At 52.0% G+C, this 16,307-nt stretch overlaps 1 protein-coding gene across 1 annotated transcript; it reads left to right on the forward strand.

The window, feature by feature from the left end:
- The first annotated feature begins 961 nt into the window (after positions 1–961).
- On the forward strand, positions 962–10,909 carry LOC102443677 (speriolin-like protein). The gene is made up of 5 exons (XM_006127469.4): positions 962–1,254; positions 5,590–5,934; positions 6,853–7,179; positions 8,306–8,451; positions 9,548–10,909. Exons 1-5 carry the CDS (start codon positions 1,059–1,061, stop codon positions 9,872–9,874), a joined length of 1,341 nt encoding a protein of 446 aa, XP_006127531.3. The 5' UTR covers positions 962–1,058; the 3' UTR covers positions 9,875–10,909.
- The last annotated feature ends 5,398 nt before the right edge of the window (positions 10,910–16,307 follow it).

A 16,307-nucleotide genomic window follows, 5' to 3' on the forward strand; every position in this document is an offset into this window, starting at 1 on the left:
ACATTAGGGTTCACGGTAGTATCCCTTTGCCTTTAGACAAATACGTGGCAACCAAAACATTGGAGCAAGCGATAAACACAGTGACATGAAGGTATTTTATTTTCCATGCTGCCATAGCCTTCTGTGTTCTTGCCGCTTTGGTCTGCATACTTAGTCAATATAAGGAGTTGTATTGTCTATACAGGGTTGTTATAGGACAGAGGTGGGGAATACACAGCCCAAAGGCTGAATCCAGCCCCTGACTTGCCTGGATCCAGCCCCTGAGGCTCCTGTACCCTCCCCCTGCTCGGACCCCCACATCACAACCCTGCTTTCTGGCAGCCCCACACACTGAACCCCTCACTTTTGACCCCACCTCAGAGTGTAAGGGGCCCCACAACCGACTAGCCTGGGTCCCGCTAGGCTCCAGTGTGCGAGGAGAATGTCAGGGACCACATCAGTGACTTGGTTTTCGTAGTTGTTATGGTGATGTGTAGTTTTTTTTTTTTGCTTCTCACTTGGCCCCCGATTGGGTTTTTTTTTTCTTTCCTTTCTGTGCATCAGCATCCCCTGACCAAAGAGATTTCTCTCCTCTGCATTAGGAGGAGAAGTTGAGTATCTCTGGTATCCCGGGCTAGCTTCCAGGCTTCTGCTGGCCTGGCCAAGAAGAATACCAAAAAGTTCCAAAAAAGTATGTAGATCTTCATGTAACTAGCAGCAAGCCTTGGTTTTTCTACTTTTTCTAGAAGGAAAAGTAAATTCTCCTGAGAAATAGTTTTGTCCTTGGCAACCACACTGCTACTAGGCCCGTGTGAAGCCTTCCCTTGATTTCATTGGGGTTTGGATCAGGATTTGAGGGTTAAGCTCTAGGACTGTATCTGGCCTCCTCCAAGGTTATGTCCAAGACGCAGTCTTCAGGGCTTAAAAACCCAGCCGTTCCTTTAAGAGCCATGAGCTCACAATGGGGTAGGAACATTCCAAGACTTCCTGGGGGGACTTTGAAAGCCGTGGGAGAGGCGACTCTGGCCCCGCTGAGGCGGCCTGCTACCCCCGACTCCACCCGGAGGAGGAGGCTGACGATGAGCGAGGACAGCGAGTGGATCAGGACCATCCAGAATGAAAACACGTACCTGAAAAACCAGGTTAGGCTGCTCCGAGAGAACTATGAATTGCGTTCGTTACTGAATCAGCACTATGAGAACAGCAGCCAAGGGCGGTGTGTCCCTTCCCGCTCTGCGCCCGTGTATCCGAATGTCTGCTCCCCGGGCCAAGGAGGTAAGGAGAACCGGGAAGACCTAGATTGTTCTCGTGAATAGCGGCCCTCTAGCTCAGTGATCATCCTGGCTTAAGCGCCCCTAGAGGGCAGTTCCCACGGTGGCTGTATTTGAATCCACCCATTCGACTCTTGCAAGTTCTAAGTATTTAAACTCACGTGCTCTTTCCTAAGACGGGACTCTGCAGTAAGGCTACCTCAGCCCTGAAACCAATGCCAGCTCTCCCACACCTCCCCAGTCTCTTCTGCATGCTCCCCAGTGTCCCACCAACACTGTGGACTCTCAAAAGAACAGAAGAATGGCCATACTGGTTCAGACCAAAGGCCCATCTAGACCAGTATCCTGTCTGCCGACAGTGGCCAATTCTAGGTGCCCCAGAGGGAGTGAACACAACAGGTAATCCTCACGTGATCCCTCTCCTGTCACCCACCTCCAGACAAATAAAGGCTAGGGACACCATTCCTACCCATCCTGGCTAATAGCCGTTGATGGACCTTAACTCCATGACTCCGTCTAGCTCTTTTTCGAACCTTGTTAAAGTTCTAGCCTTTACCACATCCTCTGGCAAGGAGTTCCAGTGCTTAACTATGCACTGAGAGAAGAAAAACTTTCCTTTCTTTGTTTTAAACGTAGAACACAAGAATAGCCATACCGGGTCAGACCAAAGGTCCATCTAGGCCAGTATCCTGTCTGCTGACAGTGGCCAGTGCCAGATGCTCCAGAGGGGGTGGACTGAAGACAATGATCAAGCAATCTGTCGCCTGCCATCCTTCTCCAGCCTCTGACAAACAGAGGCCAGGGACAACATTTCTATCCCCTGGCTAATAGCCTTTTATGGACCTAACGTCCATGAATTTATCTAGCTCTTTTTTTAAATTCTGATATAGTCCTAGCCTTCACAGCCTCCTCTGGCAAGGAGTTCCACAGGTTGACAGTGCACTGTGTGAAGAAGAACTTTCTTTTATTAGTTTTAAACCTTCTCCACATCTTTCTTGAAATGTGGCACCCAGAACTGGACACAATACTCCAACTGAGGCCTAATCAGCGCAGAGTAGAGTGGAAGAATGACTTCTCCTGTCTTGCTCACAACACTCCTGTTAATACATCCTAGAATCATGTTTGCTTTTTTGGCAACAGTGTCACACTGACTCATATTTAGCTTGTGGTCCACTATAACTCTTAGATCCCTTTCTGCTGTACTCCTTCCTATATCGTCACTTCCCATTCTGTATGTGTGAAACTGATTGTTCCTTCCTAAGTGGAGCACTTTGCATTTGTCCTTATTAAACTTCATCCTATTTACCTCACACCAGTTCTCCAATTTGTCCAGGTGATTTTAAATTATGACCGTATCCTCCAAAGCAGTTGCAACCCCTCCCAACTTGGTATCATCTGCAAACTTAAGTGTACTCTCTCTGCCAATATCTAAATCGTCGATGAAGATATTGAGCAGAACCGGTCCCAAAACAGACCCCTGCGGAACCCCGTTTGTTACTCCTTTCCAGAAAGATTGTGAACCATTAATAACTATTCTCTGGGAACTGTTACCCAGCCAGTTATGCACCCACCTTATAGTACCCTCATCTAAGTTGGATTTGCCTAGTTATATTGATATCATGCAAGACCGTATCAAATGCCTTAATAAAATCTAAGTATACCACATCCACCGCTTCTCCCGTATCCACAAGACTCGCTATTCTATAAAAGAAAGCTATCCGATTGGTTTGACATGAATTGGTCTTTACAAATCCATGTTGGCTGTTCCCTATCACTTTATTATCTTCCACGTGTTTGCAGATGATTTCCTTAATTACTTGCTCCATTCTCTTCCCTGGCACAGAAGTTAAACTGACTGATCTGTAGTTTCCTGGGTTGTTTTTATTTCCCTTTTTATAGATATGCACTATATTTGCCCTTCTCCAATCTTCTGGAATCTCTCCTGTCTCCCATGATTTTCCAAAGATGATAGCTAAAGGCTAAGATACCTCTTCTATCAGCTCCTTGAATATTCTAGGATGCATTTCATCAGGCCCTGGTGACTTGCAGACATCCAACTTTTCTAAGTGATTTTTTTAAACTTGGGGGAGGAGGGGTGTGGGTTTGTGTGGTCTTTTAAAAAAAAAAATCTTCTAAACCTACCCCCTTCCCACTAGTATTCACTATGTCAGGCATTCCTTCATCAGACTTCTCGTGAAAACCAAAACAAGAGTCATTAAGCATCTCTGCCATTTCCTGTTACTTTTTCCCCCTCCACACTGAGCAATGGGCCTACCCTGTCCTTGGTCGTCTTCTTGCTTCTAATATATTTATAGAATGTCATCTTGTTTCCCTTTTTAATCTCTCTTCATATGGTACCTGTTCCAAACCCTTCATCGGGGGCGGGTATAGGGAAGGGCGAACGGGGTGGCTGCCCTGGGCCCCGCGCTTAAAGCCCCGCGCATGCGCCGTAGCAAAGGGGGGGGCCCCCGCGGAGTTATGCTGCCCGGGGCCCCGCAAAACAGTCATCTGCCCCTGCCCCTCATCACTTCTGCTGCCCTTTTCTGAACCTTTTCCCATGCCAAGGTATCTTTTTTGAGATGAGGTGACTACATCTGTACGCAGTATTCAAGATGTGGGTGTGCCGTGGTTTCATATAGAGGCAAAAGGATTTTTTTTTTGTCTTCTCTATCCCTTTTTAAAGGATTCCTAACATTCTCTCTTTTTTTTTTTTTTTTTTTTTTGACTGCTGCTGCACACTGAAGATATGTCTACGCTTGCACCCTCTTTCGACAGAGGGATGCAAATGAAGACATTCAAAATTGTAAATGAAGCCGGGATTTAAATATCCCACGCTTCATTTGCATTATGGTGCAATTTTGAAATAAAACACTGTGTAGAGGCGTTATTTCCAGAGTAAACCCTTCTCTCAAAATAACTGGTAAACCTCATCCGTGGGTCACAGGAGCTCCTTAAATCAAGGCTCCTGGCTGATTGAGCAGACGTGCCAATGGCTGTGCTTACACACTGCATGCTCACTGAATTACCCATGCTCAGGGCTCTGTGGGGAACCTGGGCATCCCTTCCTTGTGCTGAAATCTCCTCTGGCTTTGGGAAGAGATTTACCCCGCCTCCCTCCCCTCCCCCCGCCCCCGGTACATTTTGCAGTTCTCTCCTCCCCCCCCTCTCATTCTTCCATTCCTGAGACCGGGCTGCTGTTTTGTAGGGGGCGGGAAGTGCAACAGAGGTGCAGGAGCCCTGTGGCTTATTCTTAGGGACAGGGCATCTCCCTCTCTCCCCCGGTTCATCACTGAGACCAGAGATGGGTGTAACAAGGGAGTTTGTGCCTGTCCTGATACTCGGCCTTGAGCCCGTTAGCCTGACTGGCTGCTGTGGCATGGGAGGGTGGGTTATGCCCAGCCCTGTCCGTGGTCCCCCGTCCCAGAGACCTATTGCCGACATTCAGAACCGGCTCTGGGAGCCCCACTCTGAACAGCAAAGGCCTTTCCTCGGCCTGTTGCTGCTGTCACAGGCCCCCTTCGGCAGGTTCTGCTCGAGACCCCACCTCGGACAGAAGGCCACAGGTTCCCAGGAGACAAGGCTCGCACGGCATGCCCAAGCCTTAGCCAGGCGAGGTCAGGTGGATGCCTTAGTGTCAGCCAACGTGCAGGTCTTGACGAGATTATGGGAATTATCCCAAACAAGCCCTCAGTCCTGGGGCCGGCTGTGTCCGGGCGCGCCTGGTTCTGTTACTAACAGCCTGCTAATCAAAGCCGCATCTCCAGCATGCAAGTGGATCTTCTGGTGTTCAATGTAGTGACTCTCTAGTTGAGACCCACTAGATAAAACACTGTGGCGGCTCCTGTCAGTGCCGGTGTCCTCGCAGTTGTGAGGTGTACGGGAAGCCAAAGGGAGCATTTGCTCCCGGAAGATGGCGCCACGCTCGGGTTTAAGCCAGCTGCAGGTATGTAGCTGGAATTGGATACCTTCACCTGACCTTCCGGGTCCAGTGTACACCCCGGTGCAAGATTCCTGGTCACATACCTGTTGGAGAAATAACCTGATCTCATTGTTAGTTTATTCCCTCTGATGTCCTCACCAGCAAACCAATCCCGCTCTGGTGCATGTTCCAGCTACTCACTGGCGCTCTGGCTTTGGAAGGGTCTGTCTACTGAGGACACGACAGAAAGGGCCCCAGTAAGGTTCATTGTCCGTGCTCTGAAAACGCTGCCCTGCTTCCAAACTCTGGTAGGCCCGTGGCACCTTCCATGGGGGACAGATGGCCCTTCTAGCGCGGGAGAAAAGAGATGCGCTGTCAGAGTAAAACGTGCCCTTCTGTATGCTCTGTTCTCTCTTGTAGCCCAGCCGTACGGAAGAGAGATCCAGCCTCTGGAGAGCCCAAGTCACCTAAACCCTTCCCAGCTGCAGGAGTTCAGTTACTCCCCTCTTCACATGGCAAACGAGGAAGCCGCTCTGCTCAGCCCCAAAGCCCCGGCAGAGGCAACCTTGCAGGGGATTGGCAACAATCCCGCTTTGTTTCAGCCTACCCCCCGGGAGAGGAAGCCCGCCGTGGTTTCCAGCACTTCCTGGTCCAGCAGGGTGGAGAAACAGCTGCCGGACTCGATGGACCTCTCGCGGCTGAACGTCTGTGTCAACGGCCCGTCGCCTGCAGGAGCGAAGGCTCGGAGTCGCTTATATGGGACAGGTAAGAACTGAGCCCTGTATTGTAGCTCAGGATTTTGGGGAGCCCTCGCCCGCCGTGTGTCTGTGCCTCTCCAGAGCAGGTGGGGCAGCAGTGCTGGCGCGAGGTACCATGTCCCCTGGAAGCCGTGGCGAGCCTGGGCTCGGTGCGGCATCGTATCTAGGCTTGTTGCAAGTGAGAATTTCCCCGGCTGAGCCGGCTAGTCCTCTTGCGCGTGTTCTGAGGTGGCTCTGTGAAGCTGTCTGTGGCAGACTGTGTCCCTTGACTCCCAGGGGAATGGGAAAGGGATCCAAGTGGGGCAATCCCCTGGCCTGACTTCATGGCCCCACACCTACGGTGGCTGAAATATTCGTGTGGGGGACCTCCACGCCAGCTAGGTCTTGGGCTGGCGGGAAACCCGCCTGGGGCCCCAGATGCTCCTGAAAGGACCACAGCAGGGAAAGACCAGGTGGAGAAGGGGTCAGTGTGGCCCCCAAACCCTTCGCCCTCCAGTTACCCTGCCCAGAACACCCCCACCCCGCTTCCCTGCAGCATGTGTCCCTGGCTACGGGACGCTGTAGGAGCGGGTCCCATGCCACTGACAACGTTGCCAGAGCACCGCCGCTCTGAACGTCTCCCCGCCTGCTCTTCCAGGCAAAGCCCCCTTTGAACACAGCCCGGGCTCCTGAGTCGCGCCCGGTTAGGTCTGGGCGCAGAGAGCGGGGCCAGACAGATCGTGGGCCCAGCCTTCAGGGCGGATAAGCTCTGGGCATAACACTGAGGCCCCCATGACGAGGCACTAAGCAGCGCTTGGATTTCCAGCCCCAGACACCTAGACGGATGATCAGACGGGCCCTCTAGATTCCTCAGCCCCTCTTCACTGCAAATCCGTACAGAGCCACGGCTGACTCGGCTCCCATGCCCCCTTCTGCTTTGTTGCAGCTCTCCAGCAGCATGGAAGCGCCCTCAATGCCTCGGACCTGCTGGGTCAGCCGCAGCTCTCCTCCCTGGGAGAATTTCTTCCCCCCAGCCTCTCCAACAAGGAAGGGGACTACGCAAAGACAGTGTTTCCAGGGTCCTTCAAACCCCCTGAAGCATTTATCCCAGGAAGTCCCCCAAGGAAGCCGCTCCCCCACGTGAACAGCGCCCGGGACCTAGTGAGTGAGAAAATCTCCGTGGACATGGAAGAGATACGCAGGAAAAAAAAAGTCTGGTTCTCGGAGATGCCGGGAGGAGATGAGCCGCCGAAGCCCCACGCCTATTTAAATGGTAATGGTGTCCTTTCCCCTGGGCTGGCTGCCAATAACTGTAGCTAAGGATGGGCTTCACCAATGCCAAACACAAGCTGTCTCTGTGAGCATGGAGGCTTTGGGATGCTCTCACCCAGTGTTTCTCCGCCAGTGGTACGAGTAACCTCGGGTACTCGAGAGACGTCTGGGGGTCACGTCAACACCACTGACGTCTGGAGAAAACTGAATCTTTGTGTGAAGTGTTCCAGCGTTGTATTATTTTTGTACTTGTTGCACCAAAAAATGTCATTGCCCACCCGGCTATGATTAAATTCTTTAAACAAATGGGTTGCAATGGTAGAAAAAAATTGTCTGAAAACTGTAGGTACCAGGGGTACTTCAGTTTTTTTTAAAAAAAGGGGTACTTTATAAAAAAAAAAAAAAAAAAGATTGAGAAACACTGCCCTAGAGCCGGAGCAGGGGGAAATATGGCCCACGGGCTGAGTCCGGCCCATGGGAGCTTCTGCCAGCTCCCTGCGTGCCCTTCCCCTCCCCTCCCAAATCCTCAGAGCAGCTCTATGAAAGCTGCAAGCCCATGGGGGGAGGGGGATTTTGCAAGCTGCCCCCAGTACAACTTGCAGCTCCCATTGGCTGCCTCTTTCGCCCTTTCCCCTCCTCCCTCCCATGAGCTGGATCTGGCCCTCGAGGCGCTTGGCTCCCCTGCCATAGCGGGAAGCCACCCACACCGGGCGGGTGTGCAGAGCAATGGCAGCAAATCCTCAGAGTGCAGCCTGTGCCCTGGTGTGGAAGAGCCCATCTTGAAATGATTGGGGGGGGGGAGGTTGTGGTTGAGAAGTCCTGAATATGTCTTGCTTTTCTCCTTCTACATGTATTTATTTACAAAGTCCATCTCCACGAGCATTTACTTAAGCCAGTCTATTTAAGGAGGCAGAGGTTATCCAGTTTGTGCATGGCTCAGCAAAGCCAGTACTGTATTGGGTTGTATAGAGGCACATCTATGTGTAGAACCTGTGTGATGATACAACCTCTCTTCTGGCATCTGGCTCAAACCGTACCGTAAAACGTGAACCTGAATCTCTGCATGGGGAACACCTTTGGGCTTTGTGGCTTACGTTACGGTGTAACCAGCCTTCTCCTTCACACAGAGGTTGAGCTGAACAGCAAGAAAAATGGCCGCATTGTGGGAGAGATTGCCTTCCAGCTAGACAGACGCATCCTCGCTTATGTGTTTCCGGGAGTGACGCGACTTTATGGTTACACCGTGTCCAACATCCCTGATAAAATCCGAAAGGTAAATCCACCCTCGAATCTGATGGAGAGAATGGTCGCTGGAAATCTTCCAGCGGAACTCGGAAAGCAAAAAGTTTCGCGGACCTGTCACTTTTTGAAGCTCCTTGCGAAAGAGGAAACAGTATTTCACTGAGGTGGGAATGGTCCGCCTGCCCTCTTCCCTGGGGCGTCAGTTCAGCTAGCGTGGTGAGAGAACTCCATGTCCTGGGGTGACTGGTCCCCGTTGCGGAAGGGCTGGGCCTGGCTCCCTTTCCCTCCGAACCGGAAAGCTCATCAGCGTCCTGCCTTGCTTCAGAGGAGAAGCAGCGATTGACAGCTGCTTCACAGGCCAGCCAAACCCAGCTCTGCCCAGACAGACACTCGGGGTCTGTGTGTAGGAAACCCGGGCGTCATGGAGGGGTGTCCACATGTGGGCCTCCTGCCGGGTCAGGCCTGCCAAGTCGGAGACCCCCCCTCAGCTTCCATGCTCGCCGCATCGTGACAAGTGCGGTTTAAGGAGGGTGACCCCGATTCCTAGTTGAAAACGGGGCACCTCAGCCACACGCTGATGTCCCTCACCTGTGTGAGGTGGCTACCCAGCACCCTTCCCACCCTGCCTGGGAAGCTGTCCCCCATTTCTGGAACCCAGCGGGGTCCCCTCAGGAACCTGTCGCCCGTCCCTGGAGCCCTATGCTGGAATGTTGCTCCCTTTTCCAGTTCTGCCCCCGCCATTGTATCTCTGCCTGCCCCCTCCACGCCACACCTTGTGCTTTTTGGCAAAAATGGGAGTGTGTCCCGCTGGCACGAGCAAACTGAGGAAGTCTGAGGAAACTGAGGCAGCATGAGCAAATGGGACACGCTCCTCCTTTGGGGTGGGGGGAAGTCAAGCCAGCTGGAACAGAGCATAAAGGGGCTGCCCTGGCCAGAACAAGGTGTATGGTCGCCCTCGGCTTGTGGCTTCGGTGTCCCCTCTGGCCGTACTGGGCCTTGGTTCTCTAGCATATCGTCCCAGACCAGGATGTTTTGGATGCAACTAGAAAGTGGAACCCCCCACACCCGCTCTGTGCCTACCCCGAAAAGGAGCTAATTGCCTCTTCATGGGTTTTGAAACCTCCTAGGCCTCCCTGCAGTGCCTGGATGGCTCTGTGGACGAGAAGAAGCACCGCGCCATGACGCAGCGCTACCTGTCCCTCACCACGCGCCTGGAGAAGATGGGCTACAACCGGGACATGCACCCGGCGTTCAGCGAGTTCCTGATCAACACCTACGGCATCCTGAAGCAGCGGCCCGACGTGCAGGCCAGCCCACTCCACAGCAGCCCGGCGGAGCTGCGCCGGGTGGTGATCGACGTGGTTCCCTCCAAGTTCCTGGGCGACACCTTGCTGCTGCTGAACTGCTTGTGCGAGCTCTCCAAGGAGGACGGCAAGCCGCTCTTTGCCTGGTAGGGGGCTGGGTGTGCCGGAGCCGGCTGGAGGGTGCGTCCATTCCCCAAGACGTGAGCAGAAAGCCTGAGTTTGAAATACAGATGTGGGGTTTGTTTGTCTATGTCCTGGGGCGTGTTCCGAGCACTGGGCTCCGGTCGGCCTGTGTGTGTGTGTTTTTTAATGTGATAGGTTCCTACCTTCCTCATCGTCCTTTCGATCATCCCCCCCCCCCCTCGCCTCTGTTCCGCTTCCAGCAGGCCAAAGGCAGCAGAGTGTGGCGGGGGGCTGTGCCAGACAGGAAGGCAGCCCATCCCACGTGGCTGACCTACCCCGCCAGCTGTACCAGCTAGGAGCCAAAGGGGCGGCTGTACCATCCACGCCTGAGCCGCTACGGACTGACATAGCAAACCCCAATCCACCACGAGAGCAGGAGACGCCAGGGTTACACCCTGGCCTTTGAGTAGGCCTGAGGAGGCTCATCTCCCAGGGTATCCTACAGGCCAGGAACCTGAGGTAGGCAGATTATGAATGGCGCATATGGCGCTCCACCTGGTGCATCGGGCCCTGGAAAGCGGCGAGCCTGGTGCCGTTTTAATGAGCATTCGGGAACAATGTCTGACAAGTGCCCCAGGCTTAGAGCAGCCCTTCCTCCTTTGAGCAGTCCCACTGGTATGAAGACAGGCTGTCCACAGGAGTGAGGCGCAGGGCTGGGCTCGCTACGTGGGCGGCTTCTACAGGAGGGTCCCCCACTAACCACCTTGTTCCCCAGGAAAGACACCCGGGCTGTGCACCTGGGATGTGAGGGGGGGGCACAGAGGCCTAGCGATGACCTGATCATCTAAAATGCTCTCAGCCAGGAGATCTGCCTCGGCGGCAGGCTGCGCAGGGGTGGAATGAGTCCCACCTCTCTGCTCCAAAGCACTTAGCCGGTTTCGTTCAGAGCAGCAGTTCTCAAAGCCCAGTCCCTCTGCCCCGGAGCTGCCCACAAATAACCCTGCCACACGATCTCTGAAACGCGCTAATCGCTGCGAAAGCATTAAAGAATCTGCACCTTGACCTGGCCTGGCTCTTCTTGTGTGGGAGCGGAGGGAACAACGGCAACCATCGACGCAGGACGGGTGTCTGAACTACGAGGCTTACTCCTGAGGAAGCTCGTAGCACCCTACCACTTCCTGGGTGCGGCGCCACCCTGGGAAAAATTCACAGTATTGGGGCGTGGGCTGTTCTACAGAGCACGTGTGCCACTGCTGCAGAAGACGCACGCAAACCCTCCGCGGCCTGGTGCCCGCAGTGCACAGCCTAGATTTGCCTGCACAGCTTGGAACGCTTGTGCCACTGCAGCTGAAGAAGTTCACAGCCTGTGGAGTAACTGCGCACTCGTACACCTGCTGCCCAGGAAGCCCCCAGGGTGATGTTCCAGTAGTCTTGTAGTGCCAGGTGCCCCTGTGGATGTGCTTAGGGTTATCCGCTAGGGCAGTGTTTCTTAAACTTTTTAAGACTGAAACACACAAAACAATTTTTTAGGAAAACAACGGATTTTTTTGTTAAGCAAAAAAAAGAGAGGTTGGGGGGGGGGGGGGGGAGAAGTTGAGTTTAAAAAAAAAAAAAAGTTGCCTGCCCCTTTAAGGGTGGCCATTTTGAATTCTGTTCTCCACAGCACACCTCCAACTGCCTCATGGTAAACCAGTGTGCCATGGTACACAGTTTAAGAAACACTGCGCTAGGAGGTGTCTTTTCTGCGCACGACCAAACATCACGCAAATGCCGCAGGTTTTCCCTTACCTCTTGCTCATTGGAGGCTAGAGCAGAATGCGGCCTGTGTTCTTTGCAGCCTCGAATTCAGAACTACTCGTTTACGGTGATGCAAAGGGGGCGCTGGCATTGCTGCCTTTGGCCAGGCAGGCACCACGTGGGCATCATTCTGTTTGAATGTGCAAAGTGCTACACAGCTAGGCCTGGATGCACAAAGGGACTTGGGCACCTCCCTCCCTCTTTGAACCTGGGCCTGCAGGGTGGTGGATCACCCCCGCACTGACCACGCTCTTGCTGGGCCTGCTCCTAGGGGAGAGCGCGTCTATACAGATGTGTGTGGCAGGCTCCCGCTAGCTGCAGCTGGGACTGCCCAACACCCAGATGGCACCCTTTGGGGAATTGGGCCCTCTTTATTTTTCAGCCTCACGCTGTCTCGGAGAAGCAGCCTCTGCTGTGTTCTGGAGAGCTTAGTGTGACACTGAGTCACTAGAGGTAAATAGCCTGCTTTCCCGCGGCAGAGGGGTGGTGCGGTACCGCGCAGACCACTGCGGGCGTGCCCCGATGTTGTGTTCCCTTGCTGACGCAGGGCCATGCGTGTCTCACGCTCAGTCTCCGGCGTCTAGGAAGGACACACCCGAGTGCTGTTTTATAGCTTTCAGTTTTGCCTGAATCCCTTTCACACCTTTCCTTGCAGCGTCCATTTTTTTTGGGGGGGGGGGTCACACAGCTAGCTGGGAGTAGAAGGGGAGCCTAGAGATTGTTTACTCATAGAATCATAGGGTTGGAAGAGACCCCAGGAGGTCATCTCCCCTGACCCTGCCACCCCGATGTCTGCATCACAGCCACAGGTGGAATTGAACCTGGAACCCCTGGAGCTTAGTACATGAGACTGCTGCCTAAGCTAAAAGCCAGCTGGCTCCTAGCTAAAGCTATAGAGCAGACTCCTTTCTCTCTGGGGCTATGTCTAGACTGCAGGCTTCTTTCGGAAAAAGCTTTTTGGAAGAGATCTTCCGCAAAAAACTTTTTCCAAAAGAAAACGTCCACACTGCCAAAGCACGTCAAAAGCAATTTGCTTTTTCGACAGATAGCGTCCATACAGCGTGGACGCTATCTCACATTTCAGCTGTGATTACTATAGATGGAGTGGCCACCGAGGCACCTGTGCTTTTTCCTCTTTTTCTGAAAGAGCTCCCTCTTCCCCGTCCACACACACCTTTCTCCGAAAGAGCTCTTCTGCAAAAAGGTTTCTCCCGTGTAGAATGAGGATTACCAATGTCAGAAAAACCCTTCTCTTTGTTTGATTATTTTTTTCCCCCTGAAAAAACATGATTGCAGCGTGGGAATAAGAGAAACTTTTTTCAGTAAAACTGTTGTTTTTCCAAAAAAACCTCTGCAGTGTAGCCATACCTCGTAAGTGGTCTAAGCATCATGAGATGGGGGAAGTGCACCACACCCAGACATGCATCTGACAAAGTGGGTCTTTGCCCTCGAAAGCTTATGCTCCAACACATCCGTTAGTCTATAAGGTGCCACAGGACTCCTTGTCACTTTTGCAGATCCAGACTAACGCGGCGACCCTTCTGATATTTCACTCCCAGACAGTTCCCCAAGGGCCACAGAGAGCCGCAAACCACAGCTGGGGAGAGCAGTCCAAGCAGGGTAGGCCTGTAGGGGGCAGTGTGGTTCCTGCAGTTGTGTTTAGGAGGGATTCTTTTCTCACCAGCAGGGAAGGTTTTGTGAGGTGGGGGAGGGGGCAGCACAGGGTGACATGGGTATTAGTGCTCCCTGTGCGTGACAGGGTGCTAACAGTGCTATGCATGGGCTGAAACAAGAGCCTGGTAACACCACCCACACACTCTCTCTCTCTCTCTCTCTGGGGAGCAGGATTCACAGCCCCCATGCACAGAGGTAGCCTCGGCAAGTGACTTCTTCATGCCCAGCTGGCTAGGACTGCCCTTCACAGAAGTGTTTTTTCTTTCTGTGAAATGTGACTTAATGATGAAAGTGAAAATGAGTTGCTGGGTTTTTATGGGGCTGGGGATTTCTGGAACGAAAATCCAATCTCCAAAATACTTCACTGAAAGTGTTTGGGGTTTGAATAAAAAACGGGTTTTTCCGAAACTGGGTTTTTTCCCAACCCCTGAGGCGTCTTACCAACCCATGACTTTCAACTTGGGAAGGTGTTTCTGAGTTCTGTTTCCTGTAAAATACTCTTGGAAATTTGTAAAAACCATCATGTGCGGGAAAACAATGTGTTGTGTGCACTGTGGTATGTGTGGTTGTGCACAGCAGATGTTTCTACCACTGTTGTCTTCAAGTCGTCCTTATCAAGTCTCAAGTCACTACAGTTCAAGTCCCAAGTCGAGTCTCAAGTCTTAATTTAAAAAATGTCAAGTCACTTTTGTACAAGCCATCAATATCGACAAATAACAATAATCACTATCTGTTTTCATTTATTGACATAAATCGTACTTGCTAACTACTTATAGTCCAGCTGAGAGGCAGAGCCGCAATCGCTGCTGTGGGCAGTTTGTTACTAACAACAGCAGCATTTTCAGACAATTTTTTCACCAAGTCGATTTAACAAAATTAGCAAGTCTCAAGTCACAAACAATGAACCAAGTCGAGTCTCAAGTCGAGTCACCTAGGCGACTTACGTCGGACTCGAGTTCAAGTTGTGGGACTCGAGTCAACAACTCTAGTTTCTACTGGTGATGGGTACTCTGCCAATCACCTGGGCAGCATTTGAATCCCTCCTGGGTGAATGCTCAAAAATGGTTGGACTTTGTTTTTTAAAAAAAAACCAACAACTTTCCCTTTATATTTGTCATCAGTTTTGTCTGTACCTCTGCCTGTTCGCGTACCTCCGGTTCCAAAGGAGGGAGGTGGCTGACTGTTCGGTTTGTAACTCTGGCGTGTGTAACTCGGAGTTCTACTGTACATTGGCAGCAGGTGTATTCGTACCTACGCAGCCACATTCAGCAAAGGCCTTTGAAAATCAGTGTACTGTGCTTGTGCCATGGAGGCAGTTTGCATTTGCCACCGAGAGAAGGTTTAGGAGCAACGGGCCTGTCTACACACACCTGTTTTATATCTGTGCAACTCCAAGTGGTATTGTAGGGGAGTGAAAAAAGATTATTCATCCAAGAAGAGATTAGCAGAGACCTGTACCGGAGGGGCTACCATGGTTGCAAGAGTAGAGATGCAACCTAAGACTCTAATAGGCTACGTCTACACTAGCATGATTTTGCACAAGAACTCTTTTGCAAAAACGCTTCCAGAAGAGAGCGTCTTCACTGGCACGTGCCTTTGCACAAGAGCATCCATTCCAGTGTAGACACTGTCTTGCGCAAGAAAGCTCTGATGGCCATTTTAACCATCGGGCTTTCTTGCACAAGAAATTAATGTTGCCTGTCTACACTGGCCTCTTGCGCAAGAACAGTTGCACAAGCGGGCTTATCCCTGAGCGGCAGCATCATAGTTCTTGCGCAAGGAGCCCTGATTTCACACATTAGAACAGCAGCTGCTTTTGCGCAAGATCGCACCAAAGTAGACACAGCCTAAGAGCTCCACTGATTTTTATGAAGCGATTCCTCACTTACAACTGGCTCAATGAGACGGTTTAGTACCAGCAATATAAGGAGTGTCCCTATGGCTTCAGGATGCCGTCAGACTTTCTGCCTTCTGTGTGGGACTTGGATCCCGCTGGGCTTGCACTTTGCTGAGGGAAAACCCCTCACTATGGCCGAACTAGCCATAAGTAACTTCACCTGCAGACTGCAAAACGGGAGCGATCATTCCCTCTTGTGAGAGCAGCCCTGGCAGTTCTGAAGAGGGGCTCAGCCCAGCTGCAGACACACCAGGACCACGGCCGCCAACATGGAAAGAGGGGAGCTCAAGAACAAATGACGGGGCTGTCATGTTGCTGGATGTTGAGGGGAGCAGCCAGATCACTGATGCACCCATAGGTGTGGGTGTTGACCCCAAAAATGGTATAGAAGGGGGCCATGTGAGGTATTGAATAGAAGCTTATTATCGGATAATCCTATGTATGCTGTTCATGTGTTTGTATAATGTCTGTGTGTGCAATTATTAGCATGTACTTGTATGGACACTGAAGATTTCCCTGCATGTGGTTAAGCATTGGGCAGGGCCGAGCCTCTGGACATGCTAATTACCGAGGCCCTGTGGAACAATGGCTCTCACTGGGCCAAGGACACACCCAAAGAATGGGGGCTGTCACCTGAGAGCAGCCAGCAGGGAACACAGAGATTGGCCTCTGACCAGGTGACCTGCTACATACTAGAAGAAGCCAGGAAGGAGGTATAAAGAGGCCATATGGTCGATGCCATTTTGGTTCTCAGCTCAGCACTTCATCCCAGAGGCAGCACTGCAGGGGTCGAAGAGCCCGGAAGACCTGTGAACCCATCCTGACACTAGGATGTGCAACAAGAACTTTTAAACCATCAGCTGTAACATCTCTGCTAGAGCTTGCATCGAGGACTGGGAGATTCGGTGCATGTAACGTACTATTCTTTAACAACCTTACTCTCATGCTTTTCTTTATTGTAATAATAAACCTTTAGATATAGATTCTAAAGGATTGGCCCAGCGTGATTTGTGGGTAAGATCCAGAGGGTAAATTGACCAGGGATCTGTGGCTGGTTTCTTGGAACCGGACAGAACTTGTTCGGGGTAGGTG

This window comes from Pelodiscus sinensis, chromosome 7, assembly GCF_052426305.1.
Source record: "Pelodiscus sinensis isolate ZL-2025 chromosome 7, ASM5242630v1, whole genome shotgun sequence".
In the NCBI taxonomy this organism is placed as follows: domain Eukaryota; kingdom Metazoa; phylum Chordata; order Testudines; family Trionychidae; genus Pelodiscus; species Pelodiscus sinensis.

Excerpts from the sequence above, each read along its gene's own strand:
- LOC102443677 (XM_006127469.4), top strand. The coding sequence starts at position 1,059 with ATGAGCGAGGACAGCGAGTGGATCAGGACCATCCAGAATGAAAACACG. Across the intron at positions 1,255-5,589 it reads CTGCTCCCCGGGCCAAGGAG|CCCAGCCGTACGGAAGAGAG; the intron begins GTAAGGAGAACC and ends TCTCTCTTGTAG. Across the intron at positions 5,935-6,852 it reads GAGTCGCTTATATGGGACAG|CTCTCCAGCAGCATGGAAGC; the intron begins GTAAGAACTGAG and ends GCTTTGTTGCAG.